General features: G+C 36.2%; 1 protein-coding gene across 2 annotated transcripts in view; it reads left to right on the top strand.

Annotated features, from left to right (window-relative positions):
* AKAP6 (A-kinase anchoring protein 6) overlaps window positions 1-19,046 on the top strand; it is a 224,518-nt gene that overhangs the window by 21,201 nt on the left and 184,271 nt on the right. For both annotated transcript variants that reach the window (XM_086463168.1, XM_086463167.1), the window contains exon 2: window positions 17,464-17,715. In XM_086463168.1, the coding sequence (XP_086319294.1) occupies window positions 17,464-17,715 (252 nt within the window). The remainder of the gene's footprint in view (window positions 1-17,463; window positions 17,716-19,046) is intronic.

Raw genomic sequence — 19,046 nt, 5'->3', positions numbered from 1 at the left:
TTTTAAATCAAATACTGTTACCCTCTTTTTTAAAAAATTACTGCTTATTCCTACAGTTATAAACGTTAACTAACTTATATGTACAGGAATTAAATTAAAATGGAAAACACATCTATTTAAATGCAAACTTTGTGATTCCCAGGTTTTAAAAAAGAGGTGTCTGAAAGAGGAAAAATCTTTTTTATTAACTTTCTTAGAGCTTCTGACGGCTAAGGCTATCCTGCATTAGCAAGTCAATGCTTTCAAGATGTCTTCAAATAGTTAGGTTATGGTACTTCATAAGAAATCTTCTCTTGTAAAGGTATTCTTCTGAAAAAAGGTAATTGTGTATCCCTGACAGAAACATTTCTATCCTTACACTCAAAGTTCAGAATTGTGTATGCATTCAGGTACTGTACCATTTGCGGTGACGACTGTATCCTTCTGGCTGTTGACCATCTCAAAGGTATATGAGTCATTAGTTCACTCAAAATCTCTAGCTCTCGATCTTGTGATATATTTGAAGATTGTCTGGTGCCTATATTGTATTTTAAATTTTGCCATTTGGTATACCTCTAACAGTCAGCTTGTTGCTAACTGTTTTGAATGCTATCTCAAGTTTGTATGTAACTTGGGATACATCCGACATTTTTAAATGAGGACAAAATGAATTTATGTTGTTTTCATTATTGTTTTCTCAATATTCTTAATTCTTAAAAGTGTGTTTTGCCTCAGGTAGATTTTGCTACAAGATCAAGGGAGCAGTTTCATTGTGATTAGTGATGTGTAGAAGTTACTAAATAATTTGCAAAAGCAACAACTTTACTTGGTGTGGATTTTGTGATTTTTTTTTTTTTTAATCATTTACTCTCTCTTTTAAAACAAATTTCTCTTTTTTAATAATGTTTCTGATTGTGGTGCTTTCAGAAATGCTTGTCTTGTGTGTGTGTGCATACACAAGAGCTGGATGACCATTATAGCTCTAATCTAGGTCAGTCAGAGGGGCTGTTTGTCATGGTTCCATCTGTGAGGTTAGATCTGCCACTATTGGAAGCATGAGGATGGGTGGGAACAAGAAAGCTGATCCACGAACAAAAAAGAAGAAAGGAGAGGGGAGGAATGAGAATGAGCAACGAATGAGGGTGTGGAGGTATGACTGAGCCTTTCGACATGACTTTGAAATAGTTAGACAGCCAAAGAATGCAGAAGGAATCCAGGACAAATGAGGGCTACCAAAGGCCTGTACAGAAGAGGGAGCCCTTTTCAAGATAAGCAAGGAGAAACTAAAAGGTATTGTTACAGAGTCCAGCTGTAATAAGTTAAACTCCTTAAGTGTTTTTCTCTTCTGATTCAGGATTATGATACGTAATTATTAGAAATGTGAACATTACAAAAGTAACAGCCTCTGTTTTGCAAGCAATGAATCACTCCATTGGGGAAGTCATAACTTCCTATTAATATATTTGTTCCAAGCATATGATCTACCAGGTCCTAAAATAAATTCTAAGCTTCCTAATATTAACCTAGTAAATATTTCCATTCCATTCAAAGCTTAAAAATGAAAACCAAAGTAAATTTGGGGTCAGACATTTACTTTTACGCTGTGAATTAGAGGGTCTCTCCTCTCTGAGATTAGCTTTACAGGGTTACCAGGTAACTGATATTATACTAGATTCCTTCCTGTCATAATGCCATAAACATTCTGCTGGAACTTAGGTCAGCGCTTAAAATAACCTTGCTAATTGCAAGTCTACAAGTGTCGGCTGAAATTTCAGTTAGCCTCCACACACCAGATCTGAATGCTGAGAAATCTGTACTGTAGCTGAACGTGCAAGGGAAGAGCAGACAGGCCTAAACTTGATCTGCGCAATAACACAGGTAGAGGCAGCAGACTATTTGCTGCATTTCGTGCAAAACAAAAGCTGTTGATTCTGCACTGAAGATGGATTGGGTTACAGATCATCTATGGCTTTCATGTCTGTCTTTTAAACAGACACTTATTTTCTGAATTGCTTGTTGCATGTAACTCCTTCAGCTTTGGGAAAGGAAATGGGACAGCCTTTTTTTTTGTGAAGCTGATACCTGAAAACTCTCCTTATAGTACAAATGAGGTAAGACACCATTAAAGTGAAATATTTTACAAAACACAAGAAATGTCTAAAGCAATAAATTATCAGTTTGCAATTTTTTTTATCAATAAAAACAAATATTTTTTTTTAATCAGCTGGTTTTCAAATTCTTTAGAAGTATTGCATGACATAAATGTGTTTGATTTGAAATAATACATTGCATTTCCTGTGCGCTGTAAAGCTGCTTTGGAAAATTGACAGAGATTTTTCCCTGTGGATGTACTTTTCTGAATATTGAGAAAAGCTTGTTTTCACTCCTTGTTCTACATAATGTGAGGTTTCTGCAGTCACAACCTCAGGCTTAAGCAATTTAAATCTTTCTCTTCTGAACGTAAGAAAAGTGTTTGTCATGTGTAAAGCTTTTAGTCCCATGTTTCGTTGGGGAGATTATAGTTTTTTTTGTGTGTTGAGGTGAAATTTAATGCTCAGTCTTCCCTATTCCCTGAGACATTACTCAGCTAACTTTTTATAGGTCACAGTATAATTAGAAATAGACACTGTAAGATTGTAATTACATTACTTTGGCCAAAACTTTGACCCATATTGTGAAGAGGTGTGTTTAGTAAAGGCTCAGGAAAATAACAGGCTGAAAATAATGTAATAGAAAACATAGGTCTTCATCATTATATCTAGATTTTATTACCTTTATTAGAAACTTAATAAATTCTGTAGCTTTTCATAGTGAGACTGAATGTAACAGGAACACCCTGATGCTTATCACAGTTGCATTAGTTTTGGAGGCCATTTAAAAAATATTCTGCGTGCCTTTCCAAAGGCCCTTTGTTGTATTTTTGTTCTCAATTCACAAAGTTGTGTGTGTGCCCTGTCCTGAGGAATATGCTCAGACTGCTCAAAAGTGTCTGCTCTCTCTGCAAAATTATTCATTCTTTTGAAATAGTATCTACAGGAAAAGTTCAGGAATTTTTGGTTAGCCAAGACTGGTTTCTTCAAAGATTTGCATTGGATTAAGACCATAAAGACTTTTGACTTCCCTGAAGCAAAAGTTGACACTGGATGGAAAATTGTTGACTGATGTATAATTTGTGCAAGGTGCCAAAGAATGGGAAATCAGCCATAGATTATAGTAGCAGTTACATCTGCTATTTGGGTAGGAATTTCTCACTGACTTTTAAAAGATTTTTACTTTTGTTCTTCAGCTGCCCATGCATCAGTGGCCAATTGCTCTTGTTTAGACTTTGCTGGCTAAGCAAGTTAGGACCTTCATCTCTATAATGGCAGCTGTTGCCATACTCTTCTCCAAAGTGCCATTCGTGAAAGTTTCATTTAAAGCTCAGGAGCATCAAGGAGTGGAAAATTCTTCTACAGGTATACACGCCTGGCACTAGACTAAGTGTAGTAGGTGCTGATTGCATAAATATTATTGCTCCATTTCTTATCCTTTTCTGAATGCTCTTTCAGATATTGAAATGTATCAGTAAAGTAGAAGTCTGAATTCTTTGTGCTCTATATAAGAACTAGAAAGATCTTTTTGCTGTTCTGTGGGTACGTCTGTATTACCATTGCATTTTGGGTTGAGAGTGTGATTTTGAAGTGACTCTGCTGTGTATCCCCATTCAGCACTCTTGAGTTCATGCTGGAGAGCAGTCTCCCTGTGTGCAAACTTGTTCACAGTCTTTGCCAACTACTGGTTTCTTTTTTTTCTATTTATTTTCTCATTTCCTTTGTCTCTGTTTATGTTTCATTTGTTGTCACATCTGTAGTGACTTTTTCTTTTGCATAGTTTTTGATAGTTTCTTGTATGAGTAGGTTTTGCATTTAATGTATATGTGATTGCCTTGAATAAATTAGAGATAAACTTAGCTAGTATAATATTTGCCTTTTTCATATCTATTCCCTGTACTGAGAAGTGAAGAAACTTTCTCAGAAATTAGTATTTTTCCAGGTTTACTTTGGTTTTGCAGCATGCTTACCTCAGAGACAAAATCAAACAATGTAGAGTCAAGTTCAGTTTTGATTATTACCTGAATTTTATTTTAAGTCTACAAAGCAGAGGTTTTACACTGTATTTTCTACAAATTCAAGCTGAAAATATCTTCAGGAGAGATTTTTAAATTATTTTAATGGTCCTAATCCCATTTGAAATTGTAAAAGACGTAATGAAATATAAACAGTAATGGTAGATTTTAGAAATTCTTTACACTGGGAGCTTCAGAAGAAGGTATGGCTAATGTTTTGGGAAAAGTTTATTACAATGAGCAATTTTGTCATTCTTTGTGCTCATGCTTCAGTCTCAGAGCGAGAGACTGCTCTATTTGTTACAAACTATGGCCTCCCCCAGGCCTTTATTAAGAGAGCTAAACAGTTATGGGTTTTAGGAGGTCTTGCTGGAAGTTAATCTACAGTAATGGGTAAGAGGAGTCATAATGCTCTACTTAATCTATTAGTGTTTGGTGTATTTTTGGAGGGCAGGATATTGAATTATAGGCAGTGCTAGAATTTTAAGAGAATGGATGTATAGGGTATATATATATATATATATTAGGTTTGACAGACTTGCTGTTATCAATGCTATTTCAAGAATTTCTCAGCTGACCAAGCTTCCTATTGGCACAGCATCACTCAGTTTCTCTCAAAACTCTTGATGAAGTGCTGAAAAATTCTCTACGAACAGACCTAAATATTTAAGAGTGTAATAAAAATAAAAAGATTATTTAAAAATACCGATACTCCTTCCATTTTACTCAAAATTGGCAGTTATTATACCAGGAGTGGCTGACATCCTATTGTGGCTTGTCAAGAAAGAGAAAACAGCTGCAGTTTTTACTTTTCCTACAGCATAATGCTTTTCCTGTTTTGGTAGAAGATGACCTGCATAGAAATATATTGTACAGTTGAAATGCATTGAGAATATAAAAACTACAGAATCCCCTAAGAATGTAGGCTTTAGGGGCATACTGCGGGGCAGGGCGGGGGGAGCTTCTTGTTATCAGTTCCAGACTGGAAATCACAGTTTTGCGGTCAGGGTTGCTGCAAGTGTTTTTCTTTCCAAGATTGTCATACAGTAATGCTGGTTTTAGCCTGCCAGAGTTAGTCAGTTCCTCATTGTCCATGGGCATTTTATATTACCTGAGCAAGAGACGGAGACTTAGTCCAGCTACCTCTGCTAACCAGAGTGAGTCAGGCTTTGGCAGGGATATTAGCTCAAGTGTGGCAACATGAGAGTACAGTTACTGTATTTCCAGGGTCACATCCAGTCCAGCAGCAGTACAGTCACTTTATTGGAGAAGAAAGCTTGTGAGCAAAGCTAGGTCTCTGCAGACCCAGCTCAGTCGTTCCAAGTAGAGTATGGAAATAGGAACGCTTGCAACTCGGTGTGCTTCTTACCTTTCCTTCTTCCCTGCCTATACTTCAGGCTACCACAATCCAGGGATCCTATGCCATATCTTGTGAATCTTATTATCTGAGAAAGATGAAAGATTTGACTTTGTGTGAATTCAGGATTCAATTCAAGGCTAAATTGATGATGACTATTTTTGCAGCAAATAAAAATTATACAAGCAAATAAAATACACAAATATGCAGTTGAAGCTTAAAGTCGCTTAGGTTCATTAACTTCCACACAGACAAGTTCAGCTATTGAATTTCAAGGTGTTAGTTTGCAAGCCCAGGCATGGCAACAACCCTGCTTTCTCTCATTGTGCCTGCACAGTGGTAAGAGTTATACTCATCACTGAAAGCTACACTCTAGACAAAGATAATTTATAACTTATCTCCGTATAGCTAGAAAATAAAACAGCATAGAAAGAACTACAAGGCTGTTCATAGATAAACTGTTCTTTTCTCTTTATGTCAGCATAAGAAGCAATTTCTCTCAACCAAAACCACAGGTTGTGCTGTCTTGCTTTCTTAAAGATGTGAACAACACTGACTATGAAGTGCTTTATAAATCAAGGAGCTAATTCCAGTTAGCAATATGTAATAAATATATTTGCCTATATTACACATGTGTATATATAAATGAATAAATATTTAAATAAGCACTGCTCATTTCCTGCTTCTTTCAAGGCACTTCAGTCCTACTGTGTAGTGCACGAGTACTTTCTCAAGCAGCATCAACATCTTAACAGCCATTAAGTCTGTCAGTGCTTTACACTGGAAAGTTATCTTGTAAAGCAAAAACCAGCACTATTAGGAGAATTATCTTGCAAGAGCACAGGCTGACTTCTCAGAACTGTCGCGTTGGAATATGCTATATATGAATATGCTGTTGGAATATGCTCTATAGTCTTGTAACACATTTCTAAATTAAAATTACAGTGTATTCAAGTAGTGCTATCTATATTAAGTCTAATTTTAAAATTAAATATTCAGTTCTAAATACAGTATTAAAATGTAAATGTCTGGCACTCAATCTTATTAGGAGCCAGAACAAGCATCTACTATTAATGACACTGAATTTTAGGTTCCTTAGAGCCAATTTAATTGGAAATAAGTCCTTCATTGTGTCTATTGAATATGGCAACTTTTACTAGATTATGTTAGCAGTATTTGTAATTAAAGAACTGCAATCTGAGTTTTGATCATTTGCTCTTTATACAATATCCTCTTTACATCTAAATGAAAAACCAAGGATATTATGGACATAATTTTGCTTGGAAAGAAGATACCATACACAAACCTTCAAGAATACATCTGTACTAACCAAGAGCCACCTATGGGATGACAGGCGATTCTATGATTCTATCTTCCAACCAGAACTGTTCTATGATTCTATGACAGTGAGATTTGGAAATAATCAGACAGTACAAACTACTATGTTAATTGTTTTAATATGTGAAGTGTCATGTAAGCATTTTGATACTTGCCAAAATCAATTAAAGTAGTTTGGATTGTTCAGCTAGCTTTGGGTGTCATGCCAGTCCCATAATTCCAGGTTTCAAATTTAGTCTCCGTTATATTGCTTCTCAAAGAAGCCTGCAAAAAACATATCGTATTCTTCCTTCTGTAGAGGTAAATTAAACCTTTTGTTTTAGTTTTGTCTTTATTACATTTGAGGCCAAAAAACCACAGGAACATTCTCTGTGACCTATGTTGTACCTGTCACAAACTAATTAGGAATGATTTCTAACATATTGTCTAATCAAGAAAATCAGGAATCATAATACGGGGTTTGATTTGCCTGCTAGAAGAGTTCTTGTCATAAGTAAATCAAGAAATTCCATATGCGCTTTCAGAAATTAAATTAGAATAAAAATCTTGTACATTTTGGACGTCTTTAAGAGTCAACCTTCTCACTTTTAATTTTTTTTTCTAAAATTTGCTCTTTTATTCCTTCATTCACTTAATACTGAGTTTGTAAAATAGTAATTTAAGCTTTCTGCCAATCTTTCAAATTGTTCTTCCTGGATTTGGCAAACTTAGGTGTTGGTTTCTGTTTGGTAGGGGTTTTTTTAACTAGCGCTGATGTATACTCTGACTCTTACAAGAGAATGAGTGATAGCCAGTGTGGAACAGGCCTTCTGGTATACTGGGTAGGTGGTAGTTGTTTCAGACTACTGGAAGTGCCTCAACATGCTTGGAGTGCTTTATAATTCTTACTAACATATTGGAGGATCTTCCAGAGCTTTCCAGCTGACTTGAACGTTTGTCATTCTGGAGAGAGGGCAGGAAGGTCATGAATAGCAAGCAGCATGCAAGATAGACTACAAGGCTTCTTTTCCATATTTCTGAACCAAACAAAAAAAAAACCCTCAGTGATCCCCATAAGGGTTCATGGATTAAATATTAGCTTTCAACGAACAACCTGAAAGGGAATAACAGTGCTAATAAAGCAAAGTCTGCTAATAAAGAACAAGAGAGTTTGTCCTTTTTGCTGTCCTCAGCAATGAGTGATGGAAAGTAACTTCAAAAACTGTCACATAAGCTCTTGGAGGCTTAGCTGCACTGATATAAACCAGCCACTTATCTTGAAAACTTCCTGTCATGTTATCATATTTTCATTCTAGAAATCTTGGAACAGATGGTAGTTCACTTCTGACCTGTTCCAGAAAAGGAAGGAGAGCACGGTCACCATATTAAAAACTTGACACGAGAGTAAAGAGTCTCACTATCCTTCATCAAATTCTGTTACAGCCACTAAGCTTTAGTCAAAGAGTGTGAATGAGGTTAACATTCTTTGGCTTTAGCAAGTCAAAAGATTTTGATTAAAATTTTTCTCTTGTGTTCTGCATGTCTATGCAGAAGGACTGAATTCTTCTCCTGTGTGAACTTGCAGTTCCTTTTATTTGTTTATTTTGATGTCTTACATTTCAGTAGTTTGTTGCTGCCTAAAATACTTTGTGCTGTTTATGTGGGGTTACATTCTGTTTACGTGAAACATCATTATTTCAAGAATGAGACTTCTTCTTCCCCAAGAAAGTTTTCTCTTTCATCTAAACTCTTCCCTTCAGCAGCAGCTGATCTCTACCAAAGACCCTAATTAAGTCTACTGAGTTTAATAAGAACAAGAGTCATTCTGAAGAAGTCTATACATTGAAAAATCGTTTAAGAGAAATGCACCTACTTTCTTGTATAAATAAAAAGAGATTGGCTTATCAGTAAACAGAGCTCAGACAATGAAGATCCTATGGCCCTGCAGAAGGCTTAAAGAATTCTTGACATTTTCTTGTTCCATGTCAAGAGTAAAAATGAGGAGAGAACAAGAGCGGGACATATTCAAAGCTGAGCTGCCAGAGTAACAGTTTGGCTACATAAAGCTTTGAAAACACTGTTTTCAAAAGGATAACCATTTTCCTGGAAAATTACTGAAATATTGGTGCACTAGCATCGAATTCTGCTGGTTATTTTATATTATAGAGCAAATTATGAAAGTTCTGATCAAATAATAGGAGTGGTCTTCTTTCTGCTTTCTCATGTAGCTGACGTGATTTTTTACCACATTCAATTTTTGTATGTCTTGCATGAAATGATAGTAGGGGTTTCCTCATAGCCAATTGACTACTCTCTACACTGAGGTCAAAACCTGCCTAGACTTGGACATGCTACTAAGAACTAATTGATTTAGCTATAGCACAGTGTCTATGCTCATCGTGAGTGAAACATCCTTCCATTTGCATCCTCAATTCTTATTTGCATGTGGTAATTCAAACTTGTTGGAACTGCCTTTAACTTTCATTTAGCATATGTGGCTTGCAGAATGCAAATAAGTACTCAGTAAAAAGATTAAAAAAAAAAAAAGAAGCAAAGGTAGTTACCTAAATACCTAGATTTTTGCATATGTCATACATACTTCCATTATTGCATAAAAAGTATAGAGTAATGTGAAGAGATCTACAACATATTTGGAGGATGTTTTAATAAGCCTTCACTCTTCCGTTTCAGTAGATATGAATAAATGATACATGATGAGTATGCTTAGTATAAAGCTACCTCATAGTTTTTTCTTGTTTCTTTGTGATCTTAAACGATCAGTGCAAGATAAATATTTATATATATATAAAATTATCATCATCCAGTGAAGAGGGATTTGAAAAATCCTTTTTGCTTTTTAAAACTTGCCTCTACTACCAGTTGCTTGACTTGTTTTTCATATGGGTTTGGCTTTAGGAATTTTTCCTTTTTTTGTCGCTAGAATCAAAACCTGCTACTATATTGCACAGTTCAGCACCATCTATCTTGCATGAAAAACTGCTCTAGAGTGTCTGTGCAACAGTCTTTCAGGGTGCAGTACAAAACCAGATTTCAGTTAGAACAAATGTGATTATTTTCGCTCAAGTTTTAAATTTTTTTACACACTATCTGTTAAAATTTAGAAAGTTAGGCCTTTATAAAAATCAGTATGCTTTAACATGCCTAAAGTAAGATAAACGAAAGTTTGTATGGTTATTTTATTGGAGAAATGTTGAACAGTGGTAACTTTAATGAGCAGTCTCTGAACATTGTGGCCTTGGCTGATTATGGGGTGTACAAGAATATATTTCTTATTTCAAAGGGGTTTAAGGTTGTAACTTTAGGCACATTACACAGTGGAACCAATGGAAGTTCATGAATATGAAAACAACATTAAGCTGCAGGTGTCACATTGCTTCCCCCACCAAATTAATTGCCATATTCAGTTCATATATGTGGTTGCTTACACAAACAAAATTCATGCATCAATTTTGCTGATGTCAGGAATATCCCAGAAATGGCTAGCCCAGACATGTTTACATGACACTCTTTCAGTACAGTTCTGAGGTGCCTCACTTTACTGCCATAACTTCTCCTGTGGTTCTCCAGTTCCATCCCATCCCAGGCCTTACAATAGAGTGTTTTTGTGCGTCAGCTGACTGAATCTTCCTGGGTGGACCAAATACTTCCTTGCATTCAACAATATGCCCTGTGGTGAATGCTGTGACCAGAAAGTCTTTTTACATTAAAGTACCAATTGAATTTCATAGGGGAAACAAACATTTGAAAGCAGTCTGTCTTCTCTGCAGCCATCCCCTCCTGCAGAAAAGGTACAGGCTGGCCTAGGCTTGTAAGGCACTGCAGCTGGTTCTGGAAGGGAGCTGGAATAGCTTCCAGCAGCAACTGTCCTACTTCTGGACAAAAGGATCCTTTTGCTTCTTTCCAGTATGTTTCATCCTTTGGCCCCAGCAGTGGCCCATATGGCAAAACAAATGCAAGTTGCTGCACTCCTGAGGCATGAGCTTCACAATTAACGTTTCAGGCATTGTTATTTAGCCTGAAGTGCTTACTGAGTGGTATCGTATCTTACTCCCTTCTTCCTTTCTTGCTTGTTTTCCTTGAAGACTGAGACTTAACCAATATACTTGCACAAGAAATATCCTAACAAAACAGATCACATACACTACTAATAGATTATTACAGAGCAGCTCTGTGTCTGTTGCAATCCCAGACAAACCATTGCTATTTTAGCAACTCTGTCAAAGAACTGGTAATTTGACATCTATTTCACATTATTTTGAAGTACAGGGGTATAAGAACATAACTCACTGATTCTGGAGAGAACAGAATACAGCAGAAACATGCCTTTTAATAGTTCATCAAACTGGACATTTATTTTCTAAACTTGTTTGAGAATTTTGTAATAGCAATGTTTGCCTAATAGAAAGTGGATCATCTTTTCTTGCAAGAGCGTCAAGACAGCTAGGCTCCTGTAACACCTGAAAATTTCCATTGAAGAAATCTGTTTGAAAACAGGGCTCTCCTAAAGACAAAAAAAAAAAAAAGATAAAAGAAAAAACACAAAATATTTTTCTACAGGGAAAACATTTCTGTCAAATTAACAGCTTTCCCATATTCCAACAAGTTTCTGAGAATTTTAGCAAAAGGTAAAATGAAGATTACTTACTGGAATTTTGCAATTATGAAAATGTCACTCACAATAAATTAATCAAAATAAAAACAAAGCTGGGAAAGAGAATAATGTGCAGAAAAGGATGATGTACCAGAAAAAATTACTATCAGTAGTATATGTATTATCATGAGGGAAGAGCGGAGAAGCTTACTTTGAGGACCACTGTGTTTCCAAGCTGTCGGTGTCAGAGAAAGCCAGGGTCACTTACCTTAGAGTCCTCCTGGTAGCTGTTTTCCTGGTGCACTTGGCATTCTTCACCGGGTAGATTGTACTTTTTCCCCAGCCACGGAATGCCACAGCAATACCAGCTGCAGCACTTCAGCATTTCAACTCACTTTCTGACAAACTTGTGACTGGCAGTGGGCCTACAGCTTTCCATGGCAGCTGATTTTGCTTTGTCAAAATCCACATTTTTCATGTACAGTTTTCTTTGACTTAATTGGTTACTTAAAAACAGCTGTGAAAAAAAAGTGAGTGGCATTTGCTCTTAAGGTTCCACCAATAATGCAAAATAGAAGAGAACAATTTTATACTTATTACAACACTACTTGGACGTACATGCTGGTAGAGATGAAAAACTATTTCTCTTTGAGAAGTCAGAGTGCATTTTAAAGGGAAAATACCCTTCTGAAAGCTGCAAATCTTCATTTGTTTAGCAATTAAACCCCCTCTGTTTTGTAATCTTTCTCTATATATAAGCATAAAAGGGCAGTGCAGAGTGCGTTTAATTCATACTTTTCAAGTAAATTAAAAAAAAATGAATCTGAAATTTTTTTGGCAGGTATTCTGGTTTGTTTTTTTTTTTTTAATGAAGAGAATCCGTACATTCTGAATGGAAACTCTGTCTTCTGAGGAATTTAAATGCACTTAAAAGGAAACATGAAATAGATAGACATTTTCTTAAATCATACATTTTGTTTTGCATGTACAGTATTCGTAAGACTGAACAGCAATCTGTTTTTCCTACGGAGGTTTTACTGCAAGATCAAAGAACAGAAATCTGCAGCATAGCTTCTCTGTCACTGATATCAACTTTAGAGGAACATACTGCAACCTTTCATCTTTCTGTAGTTTCATGTACATCTTAATAGAACTCCTTGAAGAGCAAAGAAAAAATATTTTTTAAAGTCAACATCAAAGCTTAGTTTCCATTGACTCTTGAGAGTTTGTTTATGCACTTTTTCTTTGTCTACTGCAGTGTTTGCAGTTCAGGCTATTTTAGTTGATGTGGAGGGCTATGAGCAGGATGATGGATACAGCAGCTGCAAATTACAGGATCAGCTGTCTGGAAGACTGAGTGAAGTGGGCAGTTGGCAGCCAAGTGGGTACAACCCCTGTAGCCCAAGAAATTCCACAGTCAGTGCTTCAGGATGGCCCATGAGAGGATGATAAAATCTTTACCTTAGCACCACTATGAAAATGTGTAAAAATAAAAAATGCCTAGTGGATGTACAAGTTTAATGATTACAAAAAGGTTTTTGGAAATGGTGCTTTCTAAAAATCAGGCTATAATAGCTTCTGGTACGAAACTACATACTGATACAATGGGGAAGGATTTCCATGCTTATTTCTAGGCTGTATATTGTTGCCATTGACCTGGAACTATGCATATTTAGAAATAAATGCCAATAGATAAATGCTCTTTTCTTATTACTTAAAAGTACATGGTTTATTTTATCTACCTGCCACTTCTGGTAAGAGCAACTGGCACTCATGACAGCGTTTAGGTACTCTCTTATGATACTGCTTTTCTTTATTTATAAATACAAAGTGTGAAAAGGGCACATGACAATGTTTTGTTGGTTTTACTCTATCTAATGCTAAATCACCTACAAGGAGTTAGGAAGAATGAGGACAATGAGGCCATGTTGCACCAGGTCTTGATATTGAGCGCCAGTAATATTGGGAACTTATATAACACAACATTTTTGTGCTGTATTTGAACTGCATGAATTATTACAGAAAATTATTAAATTCACAGCTGTGCCAGATTTTGCTAAGTTATACATAGATCTAGACAGCTGTAAGAAAATGTTGTACTAGGTAATGCAAACTGGATTTGACATTGTATTTTTTCCTCTCAATAAGCTCTTTTATGCCAGGCAAATGTAAAGAAAAGATGCAAACAGATAGGCTGCAGCTTTACTTATATTCTTCTGCTGAGGACTAATCAGAATTAACTTATATGACAAAAGTGACCCTTTCTTCACAATCATGATCTCTTCATAAAGGGCTGGCATTAGCCTTTACACAGCTATTCTGTCCTTTGTGCAGCCTTTACCTTCTCATCATCGTATGGCAGTTAAAAAACAAGGAAGGGTATATCAATCGGGGCCTAAATTCTTTCTTCCAAACTTTAGGTAAGATGGACTTCCCATAAACCCAAGTCTAATCCATTTTATCCAGGAATGTGGCCTGTGGTAAATGAAATCCAGTTTTTCTGACAACGGCTCCAGCCTCAGCTGAATTGGAAGTCACCCACCAAAACAACATTACGTGATGCAGGAATGTCAACTTATGGGTCCTAAGATTTTTTTTTTCAAGAAATACCCAATAGACTGATGTATGACCGTGTGCCATGCATGCAGAGTCTGACATATTAGGGACTGCTGATCAGCTACTCGCTACCACCCAAGCAGTTAGTGCATGTTCATCAAGATCACTGCATTGATGCTACTGCTCTGTAAGCACACAGTGAATCCAGCCTACTGTCTTCAGACTTAAGAGTGCATGTGCAGGTGGACTGCACAGCATATATGTAATATTGAACAGGATATACTGAACTTGTGCATGCCAGGACTTCTGGACGTTGAATAGCTGGAAGCTATTAATAGGGGACTTAAATCACTTCAAATCTATGCCTGGTCCTGTTGCAAATTAAATCAGACTTGCTGAATGATTCAATCAAATTTTCATCCAATAGGAAGAGAAGGAAAAAAAAAAAAAACAAACCAGCAGCCCAAAAGATCACGTCATGTCAACACACTTATCAGCGAAGGAAAAAGTCCTTTCTATTCTCTCACACAAGTAAAGTCAAAACTACACTGATAGTTCAATGCTATATTAATTCCAGGCCAGAAGGGAAAGCGCACTGATGAAAAAGTCAGAAAATGGAGCTCAGAGTTTATATATTATAAAAAGGTATGTAGGGACTTGATTTCCTTCTTGGCTTATTCAGCCACTCAGAAAATAGCTTTCTGTCTTTTGGCCACCCACTCTTTCTAAAACCTAAACTCTTTAAGAGCTGGTACTTCATCTCTGATTGAGACGGTAGTCTTCTATGTTAAGATCAGAGTATGTGACCTTTACTTGAATATGGACGAGGTTGGCCTTAGGTTCTCTCCATGTTACTGACACCATCAAGGGCGGCTAATTATCTTGTTAGTACGTCAAGAATTTTGCTGCTGCTATGCTTACAGTAGTCTGTAAGTACTTTAGAGTTTGTTTTTTAAGGAAAATGAGTAACTTATAACAAGCCATGTAAAAATTACCAGCATATGTCCTTGAATGTGTGCTTCTTTCAAACCCCTAGTTGTGCTGGGATTTGCATTCCAGTGAAAAATTTTATGTGTTATTGTGGAAAGTTTGTCTACTTCAGAAATTTAAGATGCTTTGGTAGCTAGCGTAATGGTAGCTCAAGAGAAAATTGGTTTAAAGTGTGGGTCTGAACTCTTGATTTAGAGTACTAGCTAGATTAATTAGCGAATATTTTCAGTACATTACCTAACAATTGTCAGGAGACACTTCCTCATTGTTAATACTTTCTTCTTATAGCTTCATGTCTTCAACCTCCCTGAGTGTTGTTATGGCAGTTAATTCAGCATGTAACTGTGCGTGTGAAGCTGGAAAATAATGAAAACTTGTTTTGCATGTTGACATAAGCTTAAACTCATTCACATGAGTAACCTAACTGAATATATATTATGTAGTTTTCTATAGATTTAGTCTAACTTACAAAGTTGCAGTTATTGGGCAACCACCTATTTTTTAATCCCTGAAATTGAAATGAAACTTCTTTATGGCCAAGAGGAAAAAGACATGAATAGCACTGGAGAAGCGAATGCAAATTCAGTCAAACTAATACACTAAAAATATTCTTTAAAACATTTGAAACAACATAGAAATACAGCTGTGCTTTTCAGTCAAGTTTTAGTTGTAGTTAAATAAATGGATAATAATAACTTTTCCAAAGCTTAGAAAAGATTTTGCTGAGAATTTTATCTTTGTCTGTGCGTCCGTAGAAATATGTTAGCACACTAATCTGGCAACAAGAGAGTCCGTTTGCTCACCTGGAAGTGTGTGGATATTTGAAGCCCTGAGTGCTTGCAGCCCTACATGTTGCCAGGCGAGGCTATGTTTTGTACTTGCAAATATAGATGCTGGTTGTCATAACAAGGGGACTGAGGATAGAGGGGAAGAGATACCGCCTCTCTGTCAAGGCAGTCCCAAAACTCTGTTCATTGAAACTCTAACGTTTTGTGCTCATCTCCGACATTTCTGAGAGCTACTCCTGCAGGGGACTTGATTTAGCTGTCAGTGCTTTATTAAAATGAATAACTACTGATAGTACTCAACCATAATAGCTCTCAAGGGCTAATATTGTGCTATTTGTGGTAATAAAATTATTTAATATTATCTAGGGATTTGATTTTTATTTAATTTGTTACATACATACAATTACATATTCAATAATTTGGCTTTACTTTCAGACTGATGATGTCAAATCTAAACTGATAAAAATTACTGTACTATATTATCAATTCAGAAAGAATCATGTTTACCGATTTTCTTGCTCTACTACTGCTGTACAAAATCACAAGAGTATCATCAGAGACATAAGGTTTCTTTGTAACTGTCTGATACAATTGTTTTAATAGCAGATTTGAAATTAATCAAAATTATGTTGTTTACTCTCATTTTTATTGATGTTATGCATATTCTAAACTTTACCTAAAAAGGACATGTCTGAAGGTTTGCATTTAAAAAAATTTCTTTATTTTTTAAAAAAAGAAATGTGTTGTCTTTAAAATATGCTACTAAGCCACTTTTAAATACATGCCACAAATGTGGAAAAAAACCCTACTAAGATCTGGTGATAATTTTTTTTCCAGTATTTTAATCACATTTCCTTACTTGTTTACAACATGCTTTTTACATAGTTTTCAAACAGAATTGTTACAAAGCAGTGTTGTTTGCTTAATAGTATATGCCTAAATATTCTTTAGTCTTGTGACTTATCCTTTCACAAAGACTCGATTGTAAAGATTTTACACTGTATGCAGCACAGTTTAGAAATTTGGAACATTAATTGTTAAATTTAGAGGATTAGTTTTATAATCTGGTAATTTATATGTTCCTTTCTGCTTTCTCAACACAACTGTTCACACTCTGCTTTCCCTCCTTCTCTTTCTTCACCCATCTTCAGTTCAGGTTTGAGTCCAGAACAGGACTATGCGACAGTTAGCGCCCTCTCGTCACAGCAGTCAGCAATGGATCTCAGAAATAGTTTATTCACATTGAGTCTATCCCAGACTTTTGCCCTACTTGCCTACAGAGGCTAGACTTAAACGTAAATTCTGTCCAAAAGAATTTCGTTGATGATGGCACAGATCAGATTCTTTGCATTTTAACTGGGGAGGGGGGCGGGGGGAAGCAGAGAGAGAGACTGCTTGTGGCAATCTTCTCACTTTTGTTCCTATTGCTGTCTTCTAGGATGTCACTGTACAGTGTTAGTTTTCTGTTTCTGATTCGTGTGATCTTGTTGTGCCATCCTTCTTTATTGTATGCTGTCTCTGCACTTACTGAGCAGTCCTGCCAAACAGGACAGCTGCTGGTTCAGTTGCTGTAGCATTGCCATAAATAATAAAAAAAAAAAAAAGAGAGAGAGAGAGAGAACCCTGGATGTATTAATTACTTTATCTTTCCTCTTTGAAATAATCTATTCTGCATTTATAAAATGTAGATGTAAAGTAGAGCTGATCCATGGAAGATCCATGCCTATAGCTAAATATCTACTTTATTTTTCCATTACAGGATATTTGTGAAGATATATCTGATCACGTTGAACAAATTCATGCTCTACTAGAGACTGAGTTTTCCCTGAAGCTTCTGTCTTACTCTGTCAATGTGATAGTCGATATCCATACAGTGCAACTACTCTGGCACCAGCTACGTGTTTCTGTTCTGGTTCTAAGGGAGCGTATTCTCCAGGGACTACAAGACGCCAATGGAAATTACACCAGGCAGACTGATATTCTGCAAGCATTTTCTGAAGAGACTAAGGAGGTAGAGTAACTAAATTCAATTTTGAGAATTGTATTTGAAGCATCTTATCCCTGTTGAACATTTAAAATTGCTAGGATGACAATTTTAAGGACGACTTACTTGTCTTCCAGATATTTTGCTAATTTTGTGTTTTATGTGTCTTCAGTTGGTATCTGTTCTCATGGATCAAATTAAAACAAATACTTTAAGGTTAGCTTTCAGAAGTGTCATGCTAGTGGCTGGCAGTGCCTTCTCCTGATTGAAATATTTTTCATAATGGACTGGAAACACTTACAGAGGTGCATCTGGTTAAAAGTACCTTGGTCTGGTCACTTGTGAATGTAAGGTTCATACCAAATTCAAACCTCAATTTTCATGTGCAATGAATTCTTTAATGAAAAGCTTAGACATTTCCCTTCTTACATACACAAACCTGAAGCTTACACAACGTTTTCCAAAACTTCCAGACTAGGTCAATATTGCTTTAAAGCAGAGAGGATGGACTTTAATTTGTTTCAGTGGCAATTCTGCAATATGTCTCTAAACAGTCACGCATTTTGTGTGAGAAACAACGATGCATGAATCACACATTTTTTTTACGGTAATGAGGTGTCAAATTCACACACATGTAAGTGGTTTGTAAATCTGGATTCATTTAACTAAAACGCCTTTTCCTTTGAATTCATCATTACTAAATTAGCTTAGTTAGAAGGATGTTACTGGGCTAATTTTTAAAACTGAAAGAAGATGCACGTTTTTAATAATGAGGGTAATTAATGGTTAACAGAAGATACCTTAACATGTAGAGGATTCTTCATTTGCTGAAAGTCTTAAGATTAGGATAAAATGCTTTTGTTAGGATTAGATACATTTACAGAAAGATATCTCTAGATCAATGCAGTGAGATTCTGCAACCTGTGTTACAGAGGAAGCCAGAGGTCCACTAAACATGTCCTGAATTTCAGATCACTCAAGTTTAAAAGCAAATGTGCGTATTTCTGTGCTCCCTGTTGGGTTTTATATTTGTCTTTGACACAACAGAGTGGGTGGTCCTGAAATCAATGCTCAGATATGCCCAGGCCCACCTTCCACACCCCCTCTTCCTGATGTATACATACCTGGTGCTTCAGATTCAGTTTCTGCTTTGCTGTAGCTGGTAAACCTTCTCTGGCAAGTCTGAAGGCAATCCACACTTGTCTAAATATCCAGAGTGGTGAATGAGGGTGAAGTCATTATTTTATGACATGAGTGTGGTGATTTCAAGGCATAAAGAAGGGGCAGATTCAGATACTAAGAAACAGGAAATGTCCCATCTGGATCTGATCACCACTGCTGTAAGAATCATCCCTCCA

The sequence above is a fragment of the Leptosomus discolor genome, chromosome 3, assembly GCF_034619465.1.
Source record: "Leptosomus discolor isolate bLepDis1 chromosome 3, bLepDis1.hap2, whole genome shotgun sequence".
Lineage (NCBI taxonomy): Eukaryota > Metazoa > Chordata > Aves > Leptosomiformes > Leptosomidae > Leptosomus > Leptosomus discolor.
The sequence above is the reverse complement of the archived record's forward strand: the minus strand, read 5'-3'. Positions and strand labels throughout refer to the sequence as shown.